A 23,692-nucleotide genomic window follows, 5' to 3' on the forward strand; every position below is an offset into this window, starting at 1 on the left:
AGTCCCACAGCATATGTTTAAAATCCGCTTCAGCTATTGCGCACAGTGGGCAGGACGCTGACTGGGTCGGGAAATATTTGTGCAAACGGCCTGGTGTCAGATATGCTCCTTGGAGGATGTGGAAATGCACTAATTGAAATAGCGCATTTTTTGTGCTTTTCCAGGCCCTCTCTACAATCTCGCTCCACGCTGCATCATGGATGTCCCTCCCTATGTCTGTTTCCCATTTAAGCTTCAGGGCTATCATAGGGGAAAGGGATTCTTGTGTTGTGCGCCTATAGAGACATGTAACCGCTTTTATGGTGTCCGCTGCCATCCCTACATATTGGCACCCCATGGAAGTGGGTGGCTCTGTAAGGCCCGTTTTCCAGTGTTTTCTAATGGCTGTCGTAAGAGCAGTGTATTGTAGAAAGTCACCACCTGGTAGATGATATCGGGCTCATAGGTCATCAAAAGGAATCAGGGCTCCCTCCTCATAAAGGTCCCCCATTATCATTAACCCCTTTTGTTCCCAGGTCTCTAATCTATGCCAGTTGCCCCCATGTGGTAGGGCCCTGCACATCCTCAGTGGTATTTCAGGTGCGTAGGGGGTCCCTATAGCCAGTCTTCGCAGGTACCTGTTCCAGCATTTCCGGGCTGTGGCAAACTCCAGGGTAAGGTGTGAGGCCTGAGCAGGAGCCATAGCACTATGCGGGATAGGGCCATCAGAGGACCCCACATCTCTCCGGGTCCTCCCTCGTCTCTAGTGGCCCTCGCCACCCACTGTGTGAGCCACTGAAGCTGGGCTGCTAGGTAATACATTTCATAATCCGGGACCGCCAGCCCTCCCTCCGCTCGGGGTCTCATGAGTGTGTCTAGGGCTACTCTGTGTCTGCCCTTCCCCCACAAAAAAGAGGTGATCATCGCTTTGAGCTGTTTAAAATAGGCTGCCGGAACCCAGTTCAGCAGGGCCCTGAAGTAATATAGTAGACGCGGTAGGGTCACCATTTTAAGAAGCGCCACCAGTCCCGCCACTGATAACGGCAAGGTTCCCCAGAAGTCGAAGTTAGCCCTGGCCCCCAACGTTCCCCTCAAGAATATCTTCCTGCTCGTGATAAATAAGCGAACCTAAGTAGGGCAAACATCTCTCCTCCCTTTTCACCCCTTCTGTAGTCTGGGGACCTGGTCTGCCCTTGCGCACCTGGAAGAGACATGATTTCGCCCAATTTACTTTTAAGCCAGCCACTATGCTTAGGGCCCGCAGCAGGGACTTTGCTCCCAATAAGGCTTCGCCTGAGTCCGCTAGGAACAGTAAGAGATCATCTGCATAGAGTGCGATATGGTGGACCTGCCCATAAATTTCGAGGCCCTGGTACGCCCGTGCCGATCTAGTGTGTGCCGACAGGGGCTCTATTGCCATAGCAAATAATAATGGGGAGAGGGGACATCCCTGTCACGTGCCCCTCCCCACCCTGCATGCCTCCGAGATCACCCCACCCGTCCTGACCCTGGCGGTCGAGTATGCATATAAAAGGGCCGTCCACCTCACGAAGTCAGGGCCGAGGCTCATTTGTCGCATCACATGGAATAGGTACTCCCACTCCAAGCTGTCGAAGGCTTTCTATATGTCAATTGCAAAAAATCGCGGCGGAGCCCACATTGTAGGAATCCGCCTCCAATATATGTAAGAGCCTTCGTATATTAAGCGCTGTGTTGCGAGCTGGGATGAACCCAGATTGGTTGGCATGTATGAGGGTAGGCATGTGGGGGAGCAGTCGGGTGGCCAGTATCCTGCTCAGAATTTTGTAATCATGGATAGAGGCTGAGGGCGTGGCTACGGAGCCGAAGGGAATGGCGGCGTGAGCTTGGAGCTCCGCGCCTGATCCCCGCAATCATCCTGCTAAAAGGAGCGGAGACACCCGCAGGAGCCTCCGCACGCAGTCCGGAGGCAATACGAACAGTAACTGCAGCCTCGGACGAACGGAGAAGCGGGGTGTCAGCCTGCCTGCGAGGCACAGGACCACCGCGGGTCAGAACACGGAGGGGCACAAAATGGCGGCTGGTGCGGAGATCGGAGGCGATGGCGCGGCGCCGCTGCGACGGAGGTACCTCGTTGTCGGCTGAGCAGCTGGGGAAGCGTCCTGCCCGCAGCGCGAGAGGCTGAGCGGAGTGGTGGCGAGTCCAGTGCTGACTGTAGGGATTGCCGTGCCTCGGCTTGTATCGAGCAGGGACTCTGGCGCCGCAACGCCGATAAAGGGTGTCGCGAGGTGCCTGGAGGCGGAGACGGCTGCTACCCTATCCGTTCCCTGGCCGGCTGGAGCTTCATCGAGGCGGTGACGGCCCCCCACGCGGACGAAGAACGATCGAGAGCTCCCTGGGGGTCGGTGGGGCGCCCGGTTCCCAAAGAGTGCGGAGCGGTGTACGGACACGCCGGCCCTGGCCGGAAGTGGCGCCTGGTGACCTTCTTTGCAAGGCGTGGAAGCAAGCAAGGGGCCGGTATGCTGTAACAGGGGGCACCGCGTTTGGTGCGGAGTCCGCCGCCCACATTGAGGAAGAAGGAGCCCAGTGGGACACGGAAGAGGCTCTGCCCTGAAACACCGGCCCTGGGGGCTTTCGGAGAACCAGAGGCGGCCCAGTGATCCCTGGTAGTTGGTGGAGGACCAAGTGGAGAGGCTGGGTGAACTGGCCTCGCGAGAGCTGCGCCCGAGCCATGCAGGTCTACGCGGAGACTTGCTCCTGTGACCCGGATATCTCAGGTGAAGCCCTGCAGCAGTGGGAGGAACTCGCGGCCTTGGCCCCGGAGGTGGCTTGTGGTCCCTGGCCCGCGCTGGAGAGAAGTGGGAGCTCGGCGGGCTTGGTCGGCGCTATCCGGGGCTTGGCTGCTCTCCTGGGGGCGCAGTGTGGTTCCGACGACGGGAGCTTAGCTGCCCGACCTGAATTGGAATCGGCTGCGGCGCCGCCTCTGCCCTGGTGCGCGGCCCTGGAGGAGAGCTGGTGGCGGATGCACGACGAGCCGCCCTACTGCGGAGACGCCATTGGAGTGCAGACCCCAGACGCGACAGGACTGTGACTTGGGCCCTGTGATCCTGTCGCAGCATTGGACGGGGGTGCGAGCGGAACCGTACATGTGCAGAGAAGGGACATTGCAACCCCGTGGGAAGACTCGCTGAGGGGAGTGATTGAAACGTACGTACAGGACCTGCCACCGCTCCAGAGACGGCCATAAAGAACAGCATGAAGCCCTGTATGAGCCTGCGGAAGTGGACGACCCCCCCCTGGTGACGCGCCGGCTGCGGTGCTGGCGAGCTGAGGGGGGAGAGGAGTGCGTAGTGGCAGACGGAAGGTAACTACCGCGGCTGGCGGACACCAGAGCGCCTACAGCCATCACGCCATGGGGAAACCCAAAGGCAAGCCTGAGGGGGCCGCGTCCACTGACTCCTCAGAGGGGGGCACTGCGGGACCAGCGGACCCACAGCAACTTCAGGACCGCATCCTTGAGGCTATCGCAGCAACCAAAGAGGCCTTGCAGCAGGACATTGCGCAGGTGGTAACGGGATTGGGGCTCCTGCGGGCTGATCATGACAAACTTAAGGATCGAGTTAAAGAAACGGAAGACACTTTAGAGACCCTAGCCCCGGCCCACAAAACCATGGAAGCACGGCTATCGGACGCTTTGGAGAGGATACAAACGCTGGAGAGGAGGGCCGAGGATGCCGAAAATAGAAGCCGCCGCAGTAACGTCCGAATAGTGGGTCTGCTGGAAAAAACAGGGGGAGGATATGGTAGGTTACCTGGACGATTGGTTTAAGACTCGGGTAGCTCCGGAGGGACTATCGCCATTCTTCACCCTAGAACGTGCTCATCGAGTCCCGGCTAGGCCCCCCAAACCAGGTTTGCCTCCGAGACAAGTAGTGGCCAAGCTGCTACATTACAGAGACAGGGACCTCTTGCTCCAGCGAGCCCGAGAAACGGGGCCGTTCCAGGTAGCAAACAGCAAGGTGACTTTGTTTCCGGACTATACATTTGAGACGCAGAGGTTGCGGGCTCTTTTCTGTCCATAAAACGAGAACTGCGGAATGAGGGAATTCGATACTCCCTGCTCTTCCCGGACAAATTGAGAGTTGTTCTGGACGATACGATGCACTTTTTCCCTACGTCGGCGGATGCCTGGGACTGGTGGGAAACGTATAAAGCTGGCACGGACGGCGCCAGAGTCCGGGAGGAGCGGGAGCGGGCAAGGACACAGACGCGGAAATCACAGAGGCTGCGATGGCGACAACAAGGCTCGAAAAATCCGTCGGTGTCTCAAACAGAGGCGGAGAAACAGGCTGCATTGCTGGCAGTTGAATCGATATCGAGTGCAGGCGCCTCCCAATCGCAGCGGGGTTCGCACTCGGAGACAAAGGACACAGGATCGGAGTCGGAGTCGGAGGCCTCAGAGACATGCAGCACCAAGGGCCCGCTGGTGACTCCACAGACCTCGGGGGAGATCCTGAACATTTGATATGCAGCGGACACTAGAAGGTCACTCCTACAGAGGAAAGATGGCGTGAAGTATGAGGTATTGCTGTGGGGGGGCTCAAAATGGCTGTTCGGACCGCTGCTACTAAGTGGGGGTGGGGAGGGTGGTTGTTTCTACCTTCGGACCTAGCCACAACCCGATTGCTCTTAAGGCGCTTGCGGTTACGACCGTGACTTAGTCTGGCAGTTGAGGGGATTGGACTAGTTTGGATGGGTACTGATTGTTTGACATTAGGGCCTATTCTGGGGGGGGGTGGTAGAGGGTATTGTTGGGGTTGTTTTGACTTTGTGGCACAGGCTAGCGCAGAAGCGGGGGGGAAATGCTATGTCTGACGTTTGGAAGATTAGTCGGGGAGACTCCACCACTCACGAAGACACTGGTCAACGACAGAAATTGAACTACGGACTATGGGATAATGACTAGCACCAATGAAGTGAGATGTATAACCTGGAATGTGCGGGGGCTGCACTCAATGGCACGGAGACATAAAGTACACGCCTATCTGGTCTGTCGAGGGGTACACATTGCTATGCTGCAGGAGACGCATATCACAAAACAGGAAGGGTTAGCGCTACAAAAGAGGTGGAGGGGCCAGATATTTCACACTGCTTACTCAGCTTTTGCTAGGGGGGCATTGATATGGATCAGGGCGGGGGTCCCGTTCCAGGCGTCCAGGCACATTATAGACCCTGAGGGACGCTATGTGGCAGTGGAGGGCAAGTTGAGGGGCAGGGACATTATACTGTGTAGCGTTTACGCGCCAAACACTGATCAGGTGACCTTTTTCACTAGGCTATCGGGGTCACTGGCACACTTCCTGAAAGGCTCGATCTTAATTGGGCGGGACTTCAACTCAGTAGCGGACACGACACTGGATAGGTCCCACCCACCTCTGGCAGATTCCCCAGTTCACCGCCTCACGAAAGGTAGACTCGATTGGCAGGAACGAAGGGGTTTGGTGGATGCATGGCGCATGCAACACCCTGCGGAGCGAGATTACTCGTTCTTTTCGAGCCTCCATGACCTACATGTTCGAATTGACACGATGTTGTGATCCAGGGAGGTCGGGCAGGCGGTGGCCAGAACCGAATACCTGACCAGGACAATTTCGGACCACAATCCGTTGCTGCTGGGACTGGGCTGGGTCTTGGAGATATCGTGGATCCCGACCTGGAGACTGCGCCCCGAGACATTAGAAGACCCGCCTTTTCGAGCGGACCTAGAGGAGGGAATTACCCACTACTTCCGGGAAAACGAGGGGTCCACGACTTCCAGGGCGATGTAGTGGAACGCCTTTAAGGTGGTGGTTAGGGGCCAGTGCATAGGGAAACACGCGGGCGCGAGACGGGCACTGCTAGAGGATCTACGAAAGGCGGACTCTACATTGAGGGACGCTGAGCGGGCTGGACCGGGGCGCCCTGACTTACAGGAAGCGGTCCATTCGGCTAAGGAGGCAGTGGCAGTGGAGGTGGAACGCCTCCGTAGCTTCGATTATAAGGCATATTTGCTTTGGGCCCATGTTGAGGGAGACAAGGCTGGAGCGTTGCTTGCGTGGCTAGCTAATCCTGCCAGGCGTAACTCTCCGATACTAGCGATTGAAGGGGCAGAGGGTCAATTACAATACTCCCAGATGGGGATACTGGACTGTTTTCAGAGCTATTACACGGCCCTTTATAGCAGTGCGCTAGTTGGGCGGGAGGACGACATACACGCCTTTCTTGGGGATCTTCAGTTACCACACTTAGAGGAGGAACAGGCGACCGCACTAGGAAGAACTAGGTGAGATCAGAGGGGCAATTAAACGGATGGCTCGTAACAAAACGCCGGGCCTGGATGGACTACCCATTGAATTTTATAGTACATATATGGACCTATTGGCGCCTAGGCTACAGACGGTATACAACGAGGCTAGAAAGTCCGGACAATTGCCCCTATCCATGCGAGAGGCCTTGGTGATTCCACTACTAAAACCGGGGAGAGGGAGCGAACACCCGGCCTCTTATAGGCCGCTATCCATGTTGACCACGGACTATAAAATATTAAGTTCAATATTGGCAGAGAGGCTCCTACGGCACATGCCAGAATTAGTCCACGAGGACCAGTCGGGGTTTATACCTGCTCGGAGCACAACGACAAACATAAGGAGACTCTCACGCTTGGTTGAAAGTCCACACATGGAAACCCGGACGCCCCTGGTATTGTCGGTAGATATTGAGAAGGCGTTTGATAGCCTGGAGTGGATTTATTTATATAAGGTCATGGGGCATTTTGGACTGGGGGAAGGATATATCAAATGGACGCAAGTTTTGTACACGGCAGCTGTAGCTAGAGTGCGGATTGGGCCTCTCGTTTCGCACCAGTACCCGGTGGAAAGGGGTACCCGACAGGGCTGCTCTCTGTCCCCCCTTTTGTTCGCCCTAGCGATCGAACCCCTTGCGGCTGAAGCCCGCACGGGGAAACATTTTCGGGGAATAGATAGCAGAGGAGGGCAACAGTACATCTCCTTATATGCGGATGACCTGTTGTTATTCCTGGAAAATGGGACGGAAGCGTTGGAGGGTGCGGAACGCTTACTGGAGCGATTCGGGGAACTGTCAGGACTGAAGGTCAACTGGCCGAAAACCTGCTTGTTCCCCCTGAGGCGGAACACAGCACGGCCCGATCACCGACTAGAGCTTAGATGGGCGCCTGTCTGCTTGAAATATTTAGGGGTGTATATATACCACGAGGCGAAGGACATGCTGGAGGGCAACATAGGCAGATGCATACGAGCGCTGAAGGGCTGTATGGCCTTTTGGACCACGCTACCGCTGACAGTCACGGGGCGCATTTCATTATTGAAAATGGTCGCCCTGCCGCGCCTCCTTTATTTCTTTCGTACCCTCCCTGTTTGGATTCCTCGCTCCATCTTCTCTCAGTTGAAATCCCAGATGACCTCCTTCATATGGGGGACAGGTAGGCGTAGGATTGCCCTGGCGACACTCACCCGACCGAAAGATGAGGGTGGCCTAGTGGCGCCCGATTTTGAACTCTACTACTTGGCTGCACAACTGCAGATCTTTACACAGGAGGTGGCGAGAGTATACCGAGGCCCGGAAAGCGGAAGGGATAAGGGCACTCCGCGCCACGTTTTAGCTTACATAGCTTTGCAGCAGAGAATAGCACGGGGAGATCTGACACCCGAGGAACGAACGTTCAAACTCTGTTGGGATCGATCTCGGCGTCGGGCGGGAGAGCAACACCCATACGCCCCGCAGATACCCTTAGGTATGCTAACAGCACTCCCCCACGGGGGAGACTGGTCCCAACTGCAGAGCTGGGAAGAAGAAGGGGTACAAGTGGTGGGTGACCTCTACGAGGAGAGGGCGCTGATCCCGTATCAGGAGTTACAAGAAAAATATGAGCTGCCTAGGGGAGGGTACTTGGTGCACGCCGCAGTGACTAGAGCCATTCAGGCGCATTGGAGGGAAGGTCTTATGGAGCCGAAGACAACTATGGCCTGCCAATATACCATGATGGCAGCCGGAACCTATAAAGCAGTGACTTGTCTGTACTCGAGAATGTTGCGGGGAAATTTGCCACCGCTGTCGGCGCTGAAAGCCAAATGGGAGGTTGACCTAGAGAGGGAGATCCCAGAAACAACTTGGGCCGGTTTAGTGAGACGAGCCAGAAACAGTACGAGAAACGCGCGCTTTCAGCAGATCCATTTTTATGTACTGCACAGGGCGTATCTGACACCGGGGAAAATGAAGAAATACTTCGGGCGGATACTGCTAGCTGCCCGAGATGTGCTTCCGAGGGAGCGGAGCTGGTGCACATGTTGTGGTCTGCCCTGGTCTCCGAGCATACTAGCAAGAGGTGGGCGACACTTTACAGGAGGTGACGGAGAGGACAGTCCAATATGATATGGCGGTCTGCTTGTTGCACTGGTTTCCCCACACGCCTAAAAAAAAACTACGAGCAAATTTATAGACATGGGCTTGCTGGTAGCCAAAAGGGAAATCACACGCCACTGGCAGGCGAGAGTAAGTCCCACACATAGGAGATGGGCCAATGAGTTCTTGAAATGGGCCACTTGTGATAGTACACACAGATACCAGATGGCGCGTCGTACACCGACTGATAGGGCATTAGACACTGCGGCGGCATGGGAGACACTGGTCCAAGCCCTGAGGGACAATGCACTCCAAGAAGAAGAGGCAGAATTAGAGGACATTGAGGAAGGTCCTAGCACAGCACCGAGGACATCACAAAATTAGGTAGAAACTAGATAGTGATTCCTGATAGAACCCATGGACGAGAAAGAGTTGAATACTCCTGAGTGGGTGGTGGACATTTGGGGAGGGAGGGGGGGTGAGTTGGGGACATTCTGCAGGGGTTAGGGGAGTTTATAAGGGGGAACCACAGAAAAGCAGACAAGCACATAATTGAGGGGGAGGGTTACACCGACTACATATTACCGGGAATTGGAAAGTTTTTATGTTAATCGCCGCCCGACCTCCGGGTTGTGGGCCTCAAGGCTGTGTAAGAATGAGGATGCACACGGACGAAAGTGAGAATTAAGAGAAGTGACCCTATGTAACTAATGTGATACGTTGAATCTGCAATAAAAATTATGTTTTAAAAAAAAAAATAATCATGGATAGAGGCCGATAAGCGTTCTATTCCAAGGTGTTTGCCCGGTTTAAATTAGGGAATAATGATCGCCTCCCTAGTGGAGTCAGGCAACCTGGCTATTCTCCTAGCCTCATTATATAGGTGCGCGAGGTGGGGGGCAAGCAGATCAGTGTAAGTGAGATAAAATTCTACTGGTAAGCCATCCGTGCCTGGGGTTTTGTTACGGGCCATACTTTTGCCTCCCTTACTTCAATGTCCCGCCCCAACAATTTCGCCTCCTCCTCGCCCAGCACTGGCAGGCCAGCGTCCTGCGTGAACTCTTGTAGCTCTTCCTCAGAGGGGATTACTCGGCTGCGATAAAGCTCCGTGTAATAATCAAAGAATAGTTAGTTGATCCCCCTTTGCTGATCAAAGCGGGTGACCCCCATCTGATCTCGCAGCTTCAGTATAACTGAACCACGACGAGCCAGATTTAGCCAACCAAGCTAGGAGGGCTCCCGACTTATCCCGTTCAGAATGTGCCAGTGTGACATATTTTTTATAATCACAACAACGCAGGCTTTCCACATTGGTGGCCACTGCTTCCCTAGCTTCTAACAGTTCACCATGTTTGGCCGGATTTTCAGGCCATTCCCTCTCCAGGTTACACAAGTGCTCGTCATCTCTTTGTATGTCCTGAAGGAGGACCTTTCTAACTCCAGCCACAGCAGAAATGCACCTTTGCCTAATTACTGTTTTACAGGCGTCCCGTTCCACATTCACTGACGTGGCCGTTCCCTCATTAATCTTGAAGTATTCCGTAATATCCGTTGCAATAGTGGTGCGAAAAACCTGATCATACAGGTGGGAATCTTGGGGCGTACTCGCGACCATACCAACTGTGCTAAGACTGGATTATGGTCCGAAATCGTCCGAAATCGTCCTAGTGAGGTATTCACTGCTGCTGATCTCCCCATGAATGTCCGGTGAGCATAAGAAGGTGTTGAGGCGGACATGTAACTCATGGAGGGCAGAGAAAAAGGAGTAATCTCTGGTCAGTGGCCCGCCAGGTGTCAATTAATCCCCATTTCTGTTGCCAGTTATGACGCACTTCTGCTAGCTTGTGCGCCGGCGCAGTAGGGGGAGTGGGAACGATCTAAGGTGACATCCGCAACTCAATTAAGATCGCCTCCTAGTAATAGTGGCCCCGTGAGGGCGGTGCTAGTTTCCGTGATAATAGGGAGAAGAAGGTTGGCTGGTCTGCATTAGGAGCATATACACACCCCAGTGTAAGGTCCCTACCATCTAACTTCCCCTGTACCACCACGTATCTGCCCTCAGGGTCAATGACTTGTGTTGCGCATTGGAATGGGACATCAGCTTTTATCCAAATCAGTACCCCCCTCTTGTATGCAGTGTAGTAAACCTGACCTCTCCAGCGGCGCTGTAGTGCTTTCCCCTCTTTTGCCAGAAGGTGGGTTTCCTGAAGGAGTGCAATTTGAATGCCCCTACGGATCAGATAGGAATGTATCTTGTGGCGCCTAACCATAGTGTGCATGCCCCGTACATTCCACGTGAGACATATGTAACCTAATGGGGGTCCCATTGCATGCAGTGACATTGAAGATGTTCAGAAGCTCCCTCCCCCGCGACACGCCTTGGTCCCCCTTAAATAGAAACAACAAGTAAACCGATCCCAACTCCCCCTCCCCAGGACAGGCACCCAACGAGGCAACCCCATCCAAACTATGGAAGTGTTCATACAAAGACCTATAAAGAGAAAGCGGCTTGTGACCCTCACACAATGTCCCCAGAATCCCTCTCGACCCCCCCATTAGAACTAGTACATTTATCCGGGCCCCCATGGTTCTTGTGGAGACTCCTCTCAGCCCGCAATCACGTGTCAAAGGAGTATATAGGCCCAACGGTCACAGCAGTCGCCTTACCATCTTCTCCACACAGCCTCTGCAGCCCCATCACCCAAACATCCAATCCGCCGTCAGTGGAGTAAAGGCCGGAAGTTCATTGTCTGAGAGCCCCTGGGCCCTACTCGAACTTGGGCTCTCTGCAACACTTTTCCCGTGCTCCGAGTTGCTGCTAGCTGGGCTAAAAGCGCCCTGGCTGATGGCTGCCACTGCTAGAACTGCCCTGTCTCGCTCCTGGCACCGTTCCATGAGAGATACGGGCCTCTGTACTGACGATGTGGTGGACAGACGTGCTCGGGGCGAGGTCGCCTACGGCGTGCGTGCACCGGGGCCACTCCGGGTTTCCAACCAGTCCCAAGCGGCCTGCGGTGTGAGAAAGAAGTGTGTGTCTACTTCAGCAGTCACCTGTAGTCAGGCCGGGAACAGAATAGCGTAGGAGAGATGGAGCTGGCACAGCTTTTGTTTAACTGCCAGGAAGGAGGCTCTTTGGCGCTTTACATCCCTAGTATAGTCCGGAAATATCATCACCTTGCTGTTCCCAATCTGTAAATTCTGTTGCTCCCGGGCTCTCTGCAGTATGAAATTGCGATCTCGGTAGTGTAGCAGTCTCACCACCATTGGGCGGGGTGGAGCCCCAGGTTTAGGCGGGCGAGCTGGGACCCTGTGCACATGTTCCAGCGCATAAAATGGTGATACGCCCTCCGGTGCCACCTCCGTTTTCAGCCATGCCTCCAAGAACTGTACCACATCTGCTCGCTCCGGAACTCCTACTATGCGGAGGTTGTTGCACCCTTCACTGTCTTCCGTCCTCACCTCCAGCACTTTAACTCTATGCACCACCTCAGTCAGCGACTTTCGCAAGGCGGTAAACGTGTCCGGAATGTCTTTCATGGTGGTTTTGTTGGTCGCCACCCTCTCCTTGAGTTTTCGGTGGTCGTCCTTCAGTAGGGTGAGATAGGAGCCAATGGTCTCCATCCTCTTCTCTAGAGCCTCCCTCGAGGCTATGATGGCCTGCATGATTTCTCCCAGTGAAGGGTCCCCAGACTGCCTGAATTCTCGACCCTCAGTGGCAGCATCATCTTCATCCGCAAGCTGCTCCGTCTCCTCTATCCGCAAAACCTCAAACCCCTTTCTTCTGGAGACCCTGCCCATCTTGGTATCCGCTGGCAACAATGTTTAGCAATAACAGAGGAGTCTATGAGTCTTCCCCCTCACTGGTTAGGGGGCTCGGAGCCGTTCCCCCTGTCGGGACAGCGCCCCACAGTTCACACCAACTAACCGCTGGCCCAGTGGCCTCTCCCAGATGGCGGAGTGCACTTCACTCAGGTCCCCTGCACAATCAATACCGCAGCCGAACTTAACCAGCCGAGAGTGTGTCCCAAGTACCTCTCAGCTAGTAAGCACACGGTGCAGTTATCCAGAGTGTGCACCAGTCTCGTAATCAGCCACCCCGTACTCCAAGGCTGTCCGCAGAGGTGGTTCACACTGTGCTCTCGTTGCGTTGCCCTGCAGTGAGCTTCTGGTCCGGAAGGGATTGTAGAGTGTCCACCAATGCCCCCTGAGGCCTTGTCACTTCTGTAGCCCTCGCAGTGCCAGGCAGCCAATCACCCCCGGGGCAAACTCGGTTATCTGCCGCCTCTGCCTCCATGTAGGTGCACCACTTGTATGTGCTGACCCTTGATGTCACCTCTCACCTGGGATCCAGGAAATTCGTGTCTGCCTCCACGTTGCTTCGATTTCTGTTTGAGTTGCCCCCATGGCTGTCCCCTTCACCAGGTGTCTGCCCATCCGTGCAGGGCCGCCATTTTGAGGACTCGGTCAGGCGGGCTGCTGCGAGCGAGAAAATGCACTTTCAAAGCGCGGGAGGTCTCGTCACAATGCAAGCGGTGTCCCATATAACGCCATGTTGGGGTCAGGCGGTCGCAGCTGGTCCGTCAGGGAATATTCGACCCCTCTTGCAGTCTCTTGGTGTCGCCTCTCACCTGGGATCCAGGGAATTCGTGTGTGCCTCCAATCTGCTTCTATTCCCTTTTGCGACGCCCCCGGAGCCGTCCCCTTCACCAGGCGTCCGCTCGTCCGTGCAGGGCTGGCATTATGAAGTCTCGGTCAGGCGGGCTGCTGCGAGCGAGAAAATGCACTTTTCTTCCGTGCCGATCTCGCTACTGCCCCGATCTCTCTCTCAAGTGTGCTCCGGCTGTTCCGCAACCGAATGCGGTGTCGGGGGTCCAGGGAAAACAACAGGATCACTGGAAACGGAGGGCGGCCACGGAGGAGCTCCGGGGACCGCTTCTGTCTACATCGGCATTCAAGCCACGCCCCCCAGACAACTCCGCTCCATGTCTCTATCTCTAACATTCACCCCCTGCATCTCACATAGCAGAGGTTGCTCCTTCTACCTAGCAGCGAAGACATGGTATGAGCTACCCTTTCATCTACGGTCCTCCCCATCTCTTCCAGGGTTCCGAAAGTCCCTGAAGACCCAGCTATTCTTTTAATCAACTGAACCCTGCCAGCAGCTGGGTACCTTCACAGGTGAGAAGTGTCCTACAAATCTACTGATTCATTCATTTTCTAGCCAGTGTGCAATCCCTTTCCTTTCAGAATCAAAGTCAGTCAGAGTCAGGGAGACTCCCTGGCTTTTTTTTTGTGTAAATATATTTTTATTGCAGATAAAGGTCATAGATGTTCATCGGTCAACAATAATGCAAACGGTGACGGTAGCACCGCGGTGAAGGTAGTGCTGTTACACGGCCATTCAGCCCACAACCCGGGGGTCGGGCGGCGTTGTTTAACTGAACGATGAGCATGGGACCCGAGGGCAATCAGACATGACCAGTCATTAAATAAAATTCCACATCTGCTTTTCTAAAGGAAAGAACCCCCCCCCCCTCAAACTCTACTAAACCCGCCCAGAGGTCCAGGGACTGAACAACAGGGGCAAATCTGCAAACGCATATTAGGAAGCTTGAAAGTGCTCCCTCCTCCCTCTTTCAACCACCCTCTACCCCCCCACGCCATCGGTGCATAGTTAGATCATCAGAATGCCTACGGTAAGAAACTATGTCGCAGTCTGGCGGAAATGCAATGTACCTGTCGCATCACGGGGACGAAGGCTGCTCGCCAGCATCACTGTCTGTGTCGCTAGGCGTGCTATGATCGCGCAATGCCTGCACCAATGCTTCCCATGCTTGCGCTGATTCCAACGCCCTCTCATTCTGCTGACGCCTCGCCAGTTGATATCTCAAGGTGCTCTCACCCTCAGCCCATTTAAGGAACTCGCTGCGCCATTTAGTGCCCGTTGGACCAACTCGTGCCTTCCAGTGCCGCGTTATCTCCCGTTTCGCCAAGAGCAGTCCCATGTCGATGAATTTGCTGGTAATTTTCGTTTTGGGGGTATGCGGGAACCAATGTAAAATTCCCACTGCGATGTCAAATTGCAGGGTTCGCTCTGTAACACTGGTAAGGGTGTCCCCTATCATTGTCTAGTAGGAGGACAAGGCGGGGCATGACCACAACATGTGGCGTAGGTCTGCTCCAATCGTCCGGCATCTGGGACAGGCCGCAGTGTCAGAGGCGAAGTACTTTTGTATCTTCTCCGGGGTCAGGTATGCTCGATGTAATATATAAAAGTGGACTAATTGGAACCGAGCGTTGCGCGTGCTCTTCCAAGCGCGGCGTATTAATTGGGCCCACGTGGTCTCCGGGATGTCTCTCCCTATATCAGCCTCCCATTTGGCCTTGAGTGTCCCCAATGGGGGCAGCCTCTCGTTAACCATCCTGGAGTACAAACACGTGACAGCCTTCACCGTTCCCGCTGCCATCATGACATACTGACACGTCATAGACGTCCGTGGTTCTTCAAGACCACTCTGCCAATGTGTCTGGAGCGCCCTCGTGACCGCCGCGTGTAGCAGGAAATCGCCCCTGGGGACGTCAAAGCGGTCCAAGATGGCTTGGAAGGGCAACAACACTCCGTCTTCGTATAGGTCACCGATAACCTGTATGCCCGCGCCCTCCCAAGCTTGTAAGTGCGACCAATCCCCACCATGTGGTAACGCTGTGAGCATTCCCAATGGGATTTCGGGGGCATAGGGGCGGGTCATTCCTGTCTTGCGCTGCATGCGGTTCCAGCACGATCTGATAGTACGTTCCTCCTGTGTGAGGTCCCTCATCGCTAGCCTCTGCTGCAGTGCAATATAAGAAAGAACGTGTCTGGGTATTCCCAGCCCCCGCTTCTCCTCCGGACCCCGAAACTCCCGCGCTACCTCCTGAGTGTATGTCTGCAGCTGGGCAGCTAAGTAGTATGTTTCAAAATCAGGAACAGCCAGCCCACCCTCCGCTTTGGGTCGCATCAAGGTCTTAAGCGCAACTCTACGGCGGCCCGGTCCCCAAAGAATGGCTACAATTAGCGATTTCAGGTCCCGGAAGGCGGGATCCAGATCGGAAGCGTCCTGAAGTAATAGAGTAGTCGGGGAAGCGCCACATTCTTTAGCAGCGCTATACGTCCTGCCACTGACAACGGCAGGGTAGCCCAAAAGGACATACTACCCTTTAGTGCCCTAACGCAACGGGATATATTGCCCTCCAGACCATCAGCAGGGCAGTGGTAAATGTAAACCCTCAAATATTTCAGGCAGCTGGGTGCCCATCTGATCGCTCTAGGCGTGTCGGGCTGGGGTTCTCCTTTGCGAACTGGAAATAAGCAAGTTTTCGACCAATTCACCCTGAGGCCCGATTTTTCACCAAAAGAAGTGAGTACAGCGTCAGCACTAGCCAAGGCCCCCTCAGCATCCTCCAGGAAAAGCAACAGGTCGTCGGCATACAGGGAAATAAACTGTTGTCCCGATAGGGTCCTCAAACCTCCGTAGTGGGCCCCGGTGCGAATCGACAACGCCAGGGGTTCAACCGCCAGCGCAAAGAGCAGCGGGGACAACGAGCAACCCTGCCTCGTACCACGCTCCACCGGATATTGCTGGGAGATCAGCGGTCCCGATCTTACCCTTGCCATCGCAGAGGCGTACGGAGACTCCCTGGCTTTAAAGACACTCATAGAAAACAGTGAAGGATTCAGCTGCAGCAAGATTTTTGATATGGAGCACACTGCCATTGGTGCGTATTTCTTTAACATGTTAGAAGGGTTCATCATAATGACAGAGACAGCAGTAAAGTAGTTTAACGGCCTGGCCATCACAGTCATAGATACAACGCTGAACAGCAAATCTGCAGTTTTTGGCCTTCTCTGTCATGGGCTGCCTGAGAGAGATTTGAGCACCCTTTTGAACCAGTAATGTATCATAGCTGTTAAAGCACCTATACTTAAGTTCTAACTCAAGAGATGAATGACTTCCCTTCTACCCCTCTTCAATGAGGTTATTCGGCCCATAGCTTGCACAAGGATCTCCAGTTTGTACTCTTCCCATAAAGTCACTGAGGAGGTACCTTGTCCTACATTAGCTTGGAAGTAGGATTCCGTTTTATCTGAGAGGTAGGTAGAAATGGCTTCTTCTGTGAGCCACCACTCATTCAGCTTCCACTGACTGCCACTTTGAATGGATGCCAGGTCACTCTTGAAGGCACAGATCTTCATGGCCGATTTTAATAATTGATTTATTATTAACTTAGTGCTTAAAGAAGTCAGATGATAGTCTGTAAAATGTAGTGCTTCAAGAGAAAAATCCAGTATTGTTTTGTTTAAATTTGCTATCTAAAAAAAGAACAGTGTATCATTTATATGCTACTCCAGCCGCAGTGTCTACCTTTTCTTTACTAAGTGCCAACTGCCTTCTTGCCTGCCTGCTTGCATAATGTGCTAAAGTATTTTCAAAAATCATTTGGTTAAAAATCATTGCCTGAGTAAAGTTGCCATTTTTATTGTGTGTTTTCTTGTACTTTTTAAAACTTACCTGGCAACTTTTGCACTGTTCGCTCCTGACCCCGTTCCGCCGTGGCAAAGTGCCGATTGAGCGGAGGGTCCCACAGTGAGCATCACAACTTCCTGCCTGCTCCCTCACTTCCGCTGGTTAGCGGGCTCGATCTCTTCCTCACTGAGACTATATAAAATGGAGATTAGAAGGAGGCACAGCAGACGAGCGCAGCGGGCGCGCCGGCGGCGCGCCAAAGGCAAGCCCGTCCGCGCCCAGCCGGGACCAGGGGCCAGTCATAATGCCCTATTGACCACCTATACCTCCTTTGACCTTTATAATCTACAGCATAATGGGCAGATTAACTCTAGCGCTAGGAGGGCCGCCATAAAGTCTGGTATCCTGGCTCCTTGTATCGTCCTCTTCGTCTCACACGCTCCCAGTGCCTCTTTTTTGCCTCATGAACTCTCCCAGCCGCCCGCTGATCCTAAACCCCCGGCCACAGACCCCCTTGTTATTACCTATCTGAACACTCATTCGATGGTGAAACATCAACTTGAGATCTTTCAATTGCTAGATGCTAACAACATCGATATTCTCCTTCTGTCGGAAACCTGGCTGACGGACGACTCCACTCCCGACATCCTAGCAGCAATACCCGTTGCGTATTACATACTCCAAACTAATAGGCAGCAGGGCAAATCGGGTGGCGGAGTTGCAGCCATTATTCGCCAACAATATAAATTCACCATTTTAGAAAGGGTCAATCTTCCTCGGGTCGACAGTCTTATTTTGAAATTTTCTTCTCTGAAGTTCTCCTTTTTTGTGCTCTCTTCTACCGTCCCCCGGATTATATGCCCCTGTTTCCCCAGCTTGCCCCCACGACGCTCAACGCTGGTTCTCTGAACAATTAAAAAAGAAAAACTGGCACTCCGGCAGGCTGAGCGCCGCTAGCGGCGCGCATATGCCCCTGAGGATAAAACAGCATACGTAGCCTTGCTAAAACAATATAAAAACTCCATTCTCCAGACTAAGACAGCATACTTCTCACAAAAAATCATTAACTCATCCTCAAAGGCGAAAGACATCTTCTCTATTGTTAATGAACTCACACAATCCGATCGGGTAATCGTCAAATCTGTCCCCTCACAAACACTTTGTGACTCACTAAATTCTTTCTTTATTAATAAAATTATCTCTATCAAGAATAACATTCCTACCCCTACCTCTCCCGTCCCTCCTGCTGCACCCTGTAAGAACTCATTTTCACTGGATCACTTTCCTCAGATTACTAAATCAGACTTCCTGATTCTACTGAATAAAGTGGGCTCTGGCTCGCCTAATGATTGCTGTCCCCCCCATATTCTGAAGGAGGCTTTCCTCTCTTGTCCCGATCCCCCGCTCTCACTCCTGAATAAATCCCTGGCCACAAGTATTGTTCCAGACACTTTCATGCATTTTCAAACTGGGATGTACTGTTTTCAAGTCACTCATTGGTTTTGTTCCAGCCTTCACCTCACTCAGCCTTAAGCGCCACATTCCCTCCAGGAATCTTCGATCCTCTGCTCACAACCTTTTAAACGGAAAAAACATGGCGGCTCTTGTTTTTCTTTTCTCGTCCCCTCCATCTGGAATTCCCTTCCCTCCACTATCCGACTGTGTCCAGACTATATTTGTTTTCGTAAACTTCTCAAAACCCATCTTTTCCAGCTAGCTCATGATTAAACCCCTCTGCTTTTCTTTTCTGCTTTGTCTCTGAGCGCCATGAAACCAATTGGTGACCGTGCGCGGTAGAAAACCTTTTAACATAACATAACATAACAAACGCGCCGCACTTATTGCTATCTTGAAAAAGCCTAATGCAGACCCCTCGGTATTAAGTAATGTTTGACCCATCTCCTTGCTCCCTTAGATACTGGAGGCCCATGTTACAAAGTGCCTAAGCTCATTCATTGAGAACTCCCTGTTCCTTGATTCTCAACAGGCGGGTTTTAGGCCGGCGCACTCTACTGAATCCGTCATTGTGGCTGTGATGGACGAGCTTAGGAATGGAGCTGACAATAACATCTCCCAAGCACTTGTGCTTTTGGACTTATCAGCGGCCTTTGACACGGTCGATCATGAACTCCTGATAGACCGTGTCAATAATGCGGGCATTCAGGGCCTGGCTCTGAAGTGGATTAGATCTTTCTTATACCAACGCTCCCAGGCGGTCCATCTTTCCACCTTTTCAGCAACACAAACTAGATTCACTTGCGGGGTCCCCCAGGGCTCCGCTCTATCGCCCCTCCTGTTCAATCTGTATTTGCAACCTCTGATTGTCTCCCTTTGCAATAGCCCGGTTACCATCTTCAATTACGCCGATGATCTTCAGCTGGTATTCAACTTTGATTCCACCACTGAATCCAGCACTAATTTCCAATCCATCATGCTTTTTATTAGGGAATGGATGTATCACAGCCAACTAAAACTCAATCCTGACAAAACCGAGCTTGTCTTAACCGGAGGGCCCTTTAACCCTTGGAACTCTAGTTTTTGGCCATCTTCCCTGGGCACTCCTCCCCATCCTGCAGACTCCGTGAAGAGTCTTGGTGTCATTATATGCAAAGACCTGTCAATGAATCCCCACGCAGTAACATCTTAATGCTTCTTCCACCTTCGCAGAATTTGGAAAATCTGCAGGTTCCTGACTACGAAGGCCCTCACACTTGTCATCATGGCCCTGGTCATTTCTCGCATCGACTACGCCAATGTTCTTTATGTTGGCATTCCAGCCTATCAGCTTCACCGCTTACAACTGGTACAGAATCAAGCAGCCAGGCTTATTTTTCGCCAACCCAAACACCAACATGTTTCCCCTCTGTTGAAGAACCTTCACTGGCTCCCGGTGGCCAAACGCTGCAATTTCAAACTTGGCTGTACCATCTTCAAGGCACTATCTGGTCAGGGCCCTGTTTTTATCGCCTCAAGGATTCATCGGTATGCCCCTTCCCGCGATCTCCGCTCCTCCCACCATAACCTGCTTTCCATCCCCGCCTTCAAACGGAAAAAACACGGTGGCCTCAGATTTTCATCTTTTTCCCCCAGGTTATGGAATTCTCTTCGTAATGAAATCAGATTAACATCCAGTTACATTTTATTCAGGAAATTTCTGAAAACCCATCTGTTCCGGCAAGCCTATGAGTAATAACGCCTCTCATTATTGTCCTTCCGCTCCTAGCGCCATGAAACCGCCTGGTGTCCGTGCGCTGTACAAATAATTTTAACATAACATAACAATTTCATACCGAAGTCAATCCTCCGTACAACCGACCTGCATATATTCAGACTTTCTGGATAATTCGCTATTTTGCATTTAATGTTATATGTGCCATCTGTTCCATCGGGAAAGGCTTCTTCCTACCCATGAAAATACAGGACGTCTGCTAAAGTATACCTATCCCAAAAACAGCAAGTACATTTGGGATGATTAAAACCATCTTTTGACTGTGCCTCATTATATGTGTTGTTATCATTAATGCCATTTTTATTATTGTAGAGCAGACTTCTTTGAGCTTCCTCTGTATCATGAATCAAAGTTGCTATCACAACCCATTATCTTGACATTTTCCTCTTTTACTTTCCTTGTGTAAGGTACTTTACTTTCCTTCACCCAAGTAATCCTTTATCTGTTTAGTGATCATTTTCCCTGATGCTATCTAGTTTCTGGTTTATTTTTTAAAATGTTTATTTAGCTTTGCCAGTGATTTAGATTCAGGTAAGCAAGCCATTCGATGTGCTTCCATTCTTCAGTATAGGGGTTGATGTGCTGCTTCAACGTTTTGCAGTGCTTGCTTTTCCAACATCCCTAGGGAACATAACATTTGTTAGATCATCTTCCCCACACACCATGAGGATTTCCCAAAGTGGCAAAAGGCCCTGTTGTAATTCAAGAACACCCAACTCATATTGTATGGTTGAACAACCCCTGCTCCTTCCAATACCTGAAACATACTGATGCACATTTGGCTCCTCAAACAAGGCCATTTTGAACAATTTGGACTATGTAGGATCTTAAGGTATGCTAATGTAAAATTAGATTCCATGGCCACAGCTTGGGTAAGCGTATCCTTTCATTCCAGGGCCTACATTGGTCACAGGTCAGCCAATCATTTGTCCCTCATGTACTCGTCATTTTTGTATGTTGAATATGATAGAATTATAGATTTTTGATCTAGCCTGTCCTTAGTTCTTCCATGAGGATCGAGCCACCACTGATGTATTATTCTAATCCATGACTACTCAAGGCATGTTGAGCACAAAGATACCTATAATGTTTTGAATCTGCTAGCTCTTACTCACACTGTAATTGTACAAAGGTTTTGAAGAACCGGGTTATTTAGAACCCGGCGGCGCCAGGGCCACGCCCAAAGTCTTCGGGTTCACCTGTCTTAGAATACAGAGACACGGGACTCTTCGTGGTGACGTCAAAGATCGAATTTATTGACTGCAGCCAGTAACAGAAATCCTAGAAATCATCACGATATGAGTTCTCAGAAGACTGCTCAATTTTACAAAGCAAGTCATTCCTTTTATGCCAAAAATCACATTCCAGACAAATACCTAACATTTACGAACTGTCCAATCACATGTATCCACACCAAAAGTATAGCATGACGGTAAAACCCACTTTTCAATTGTTCGGCCCATGAGCGATCATCGGACAAACCCAACATTCTTCTTTAGACAGGCCGAACAAACCCATAATAAAAAGGCCACGACCCATATCATAAATAGACTATAAAGAAAGAAACAGAAACAGGTAAGAGTAGGATAAGGCATATTTGTGTGTAGTAAAAACTTTACGATGTCCTGCGCTCTGATCTTAGTCTTGATCAGCTAGAGGGCAAGAACTGGCTCAGCAAGGTCGGCTTCAGGCAACGAGGTCAGTTCACTTCGGGTCATGTAAAAGTCAGCACAAACCCCAGCAAAAGGGCACGAGTCTTAAAGACTCATTCAGCCGCCTATGTGAGGGCAACCACAAAATGGCTGCCTTACACAAAATGAAAACTATGGTTCGGAACGGAATCTTCAAATACACTGTGAATCCTTGTGTGTAACATGGCGAAAACACTCGTACTTGCCGAACTCATTAGTTACGGTTCATTGTTACCAAAATCGTAACGGAACCATGACATTTAAAACACGGGTTCAGAATTCACGGAACCTCAGATTTCAATATAATCTGCTATTGTATTACCCAGTTCCGAAAATCCTAGGTTTCAGAGTCTATCCACCCTTTCAAATGGGAGTCCTTCTATCTCACAAATCTTGCTGAGGATTCCAATCCTCCAGCACAGAGGCTGTTGCATCAATAGACAATTCAGATTTTCCACCATTTATGTAAAGCTCATATGTCCCCTTTCAACGAGTGCCCAGCTAATCTAGATAAATCGAGGATTCCCCAATAGGGGAGTGAGCCAACGCATTCACAGTTTCTGTAGTGCTGTTCCACTCTTCTGTCCCTGGTAATACCAAGTTTTGTTATTTTTTTAACGGAGTTTTATATAGAGCGAACTTGACCCGGTGTCGGGAATCAGAGACTTTATATAGCACCAGTTGCGTTACATGAGGACACACATTCATTTTTGTTAGGCCACGGGGAGATTACGTGATATTTGCCCACATTCACAAGATGTTCAGCGTCATTGCCGAGACTCGTACCTGGTTCCACAGATTGGAGGTCGACCGCCCTAGCCGTTAGGCCAACTCCTCTCCCCAATGCCTCCAACCTTGACTGAACACACTGAAAATTGCACCATGCGATTAAAAAGTCCCCATTAGTAAGTTGAAAAATCTGCAGATCCTGATTCTGTGAACCATAATGACCTATTCCCGAAAGCAGAATCAAGTGTTTTGTACATCTAAAAGTTTGTAAATCGGGATGTATATCTTTTGTTTAAATATGAAGTAACCTGTGGAAATGCATGTGCTGGCATTTTCTTTTTTTGTGCTATGGTTTGATCATGCACCGTTAAAAAGTGCATGATGTTTGAGTGCTGTAAAAATGGGCCCAATTACTTTTACACTTCAGTTGGTGTGAGAGCAGCAACCTAAACTCATGGCTTCTGCCTTAGATTCCGTACAAGAAAGTATTTACTGTGACTCTCTTAGATACACCATCAGCTTCCCTACTGCATGCTTTACAGTCGTCTAGGTACAAGGGACGATTAGTTTGATGTATTGTCTTTATAGTAGAGTTGTGCAAAATCCACGTAATTGTTTTTGTGTAATTATGTGACATTTCGTAAAATGATGCCATTTAGTGTCATAGTTCAGCGCAAAATGCATCCTTGCGTCAGTTTATAATGCCAGGATTTAGTTTGCACCAAAAAAAGAGAGCGACAAACACAAGTAAGTGCATGAACAAGAACCGTTTGTGTTCTGGTTGTTTGCGTTGTTCCTGTGCCCCTGTGGTATAATATTGCCACAAACGGTAGCGTAATCATGTAACGTGGCATAATGGCGTCATTGTAGGATTTTCACATAAGAAGCATAATGTGAATTTTTGTGAAATACTCCGGCATAATTTTAATTTCGCCTGGACCTACTTTATACGCTATTTCCTTGTAAGTCAAAGTGGCGACCAGTCGTTAACATACGTTTTACAATTTATTTTAGGGTGTTCTTTTGGTTTATGACATCACAAATTCTCAGAGCTTCGAGAACTTGGAAGATTGGTTTTCGATGGTAAAAAAAGTAAATGAAGAATCTGACCCTCAGCCATCTGTGGCATTGGTAGCCAATAAAAGTAAGTAAACAATATTGCC

The 23,692-nt window shown here is 51.2% G+C and overlaps 1 protein-coding gene across 1 annotated transcript in view; it reads left to right on the forward strand.

The window, feature by feature from the left end:
- RAB28 (RAB28, member RAS oncogene family) overlaps positions 1–23,692 on the forward strand; it is a 671,449-nt gene that overhangs the window by 275,671 nt on the left and 372,086 nt on the right. Inside the window, exon 4 of the mRNA XM_078678464.1 lies at positions 23,544–23,673. Coding sequence (XP_078534590.1) covers positions 23,544–23,673 — 130 coding nt within the window. The remainder of the gene's footprint in view (positions 1–23,543; positions 23,674–23,692) is intronic.

This window comes from Lissotriton helveticus, chromosome 2_2 (assembly GCF_964261635.1).
Source record: "Lissotriton helveticus chromosome 2_2, aLisHel1.1, whole genome shotgun sequence".
Lineage (NCBI taxonomy): Eukaryota > Metazoa > Chordata > Amphibia > Caudata > Salamandridae > Lissotriton > Lissotriton helveticus.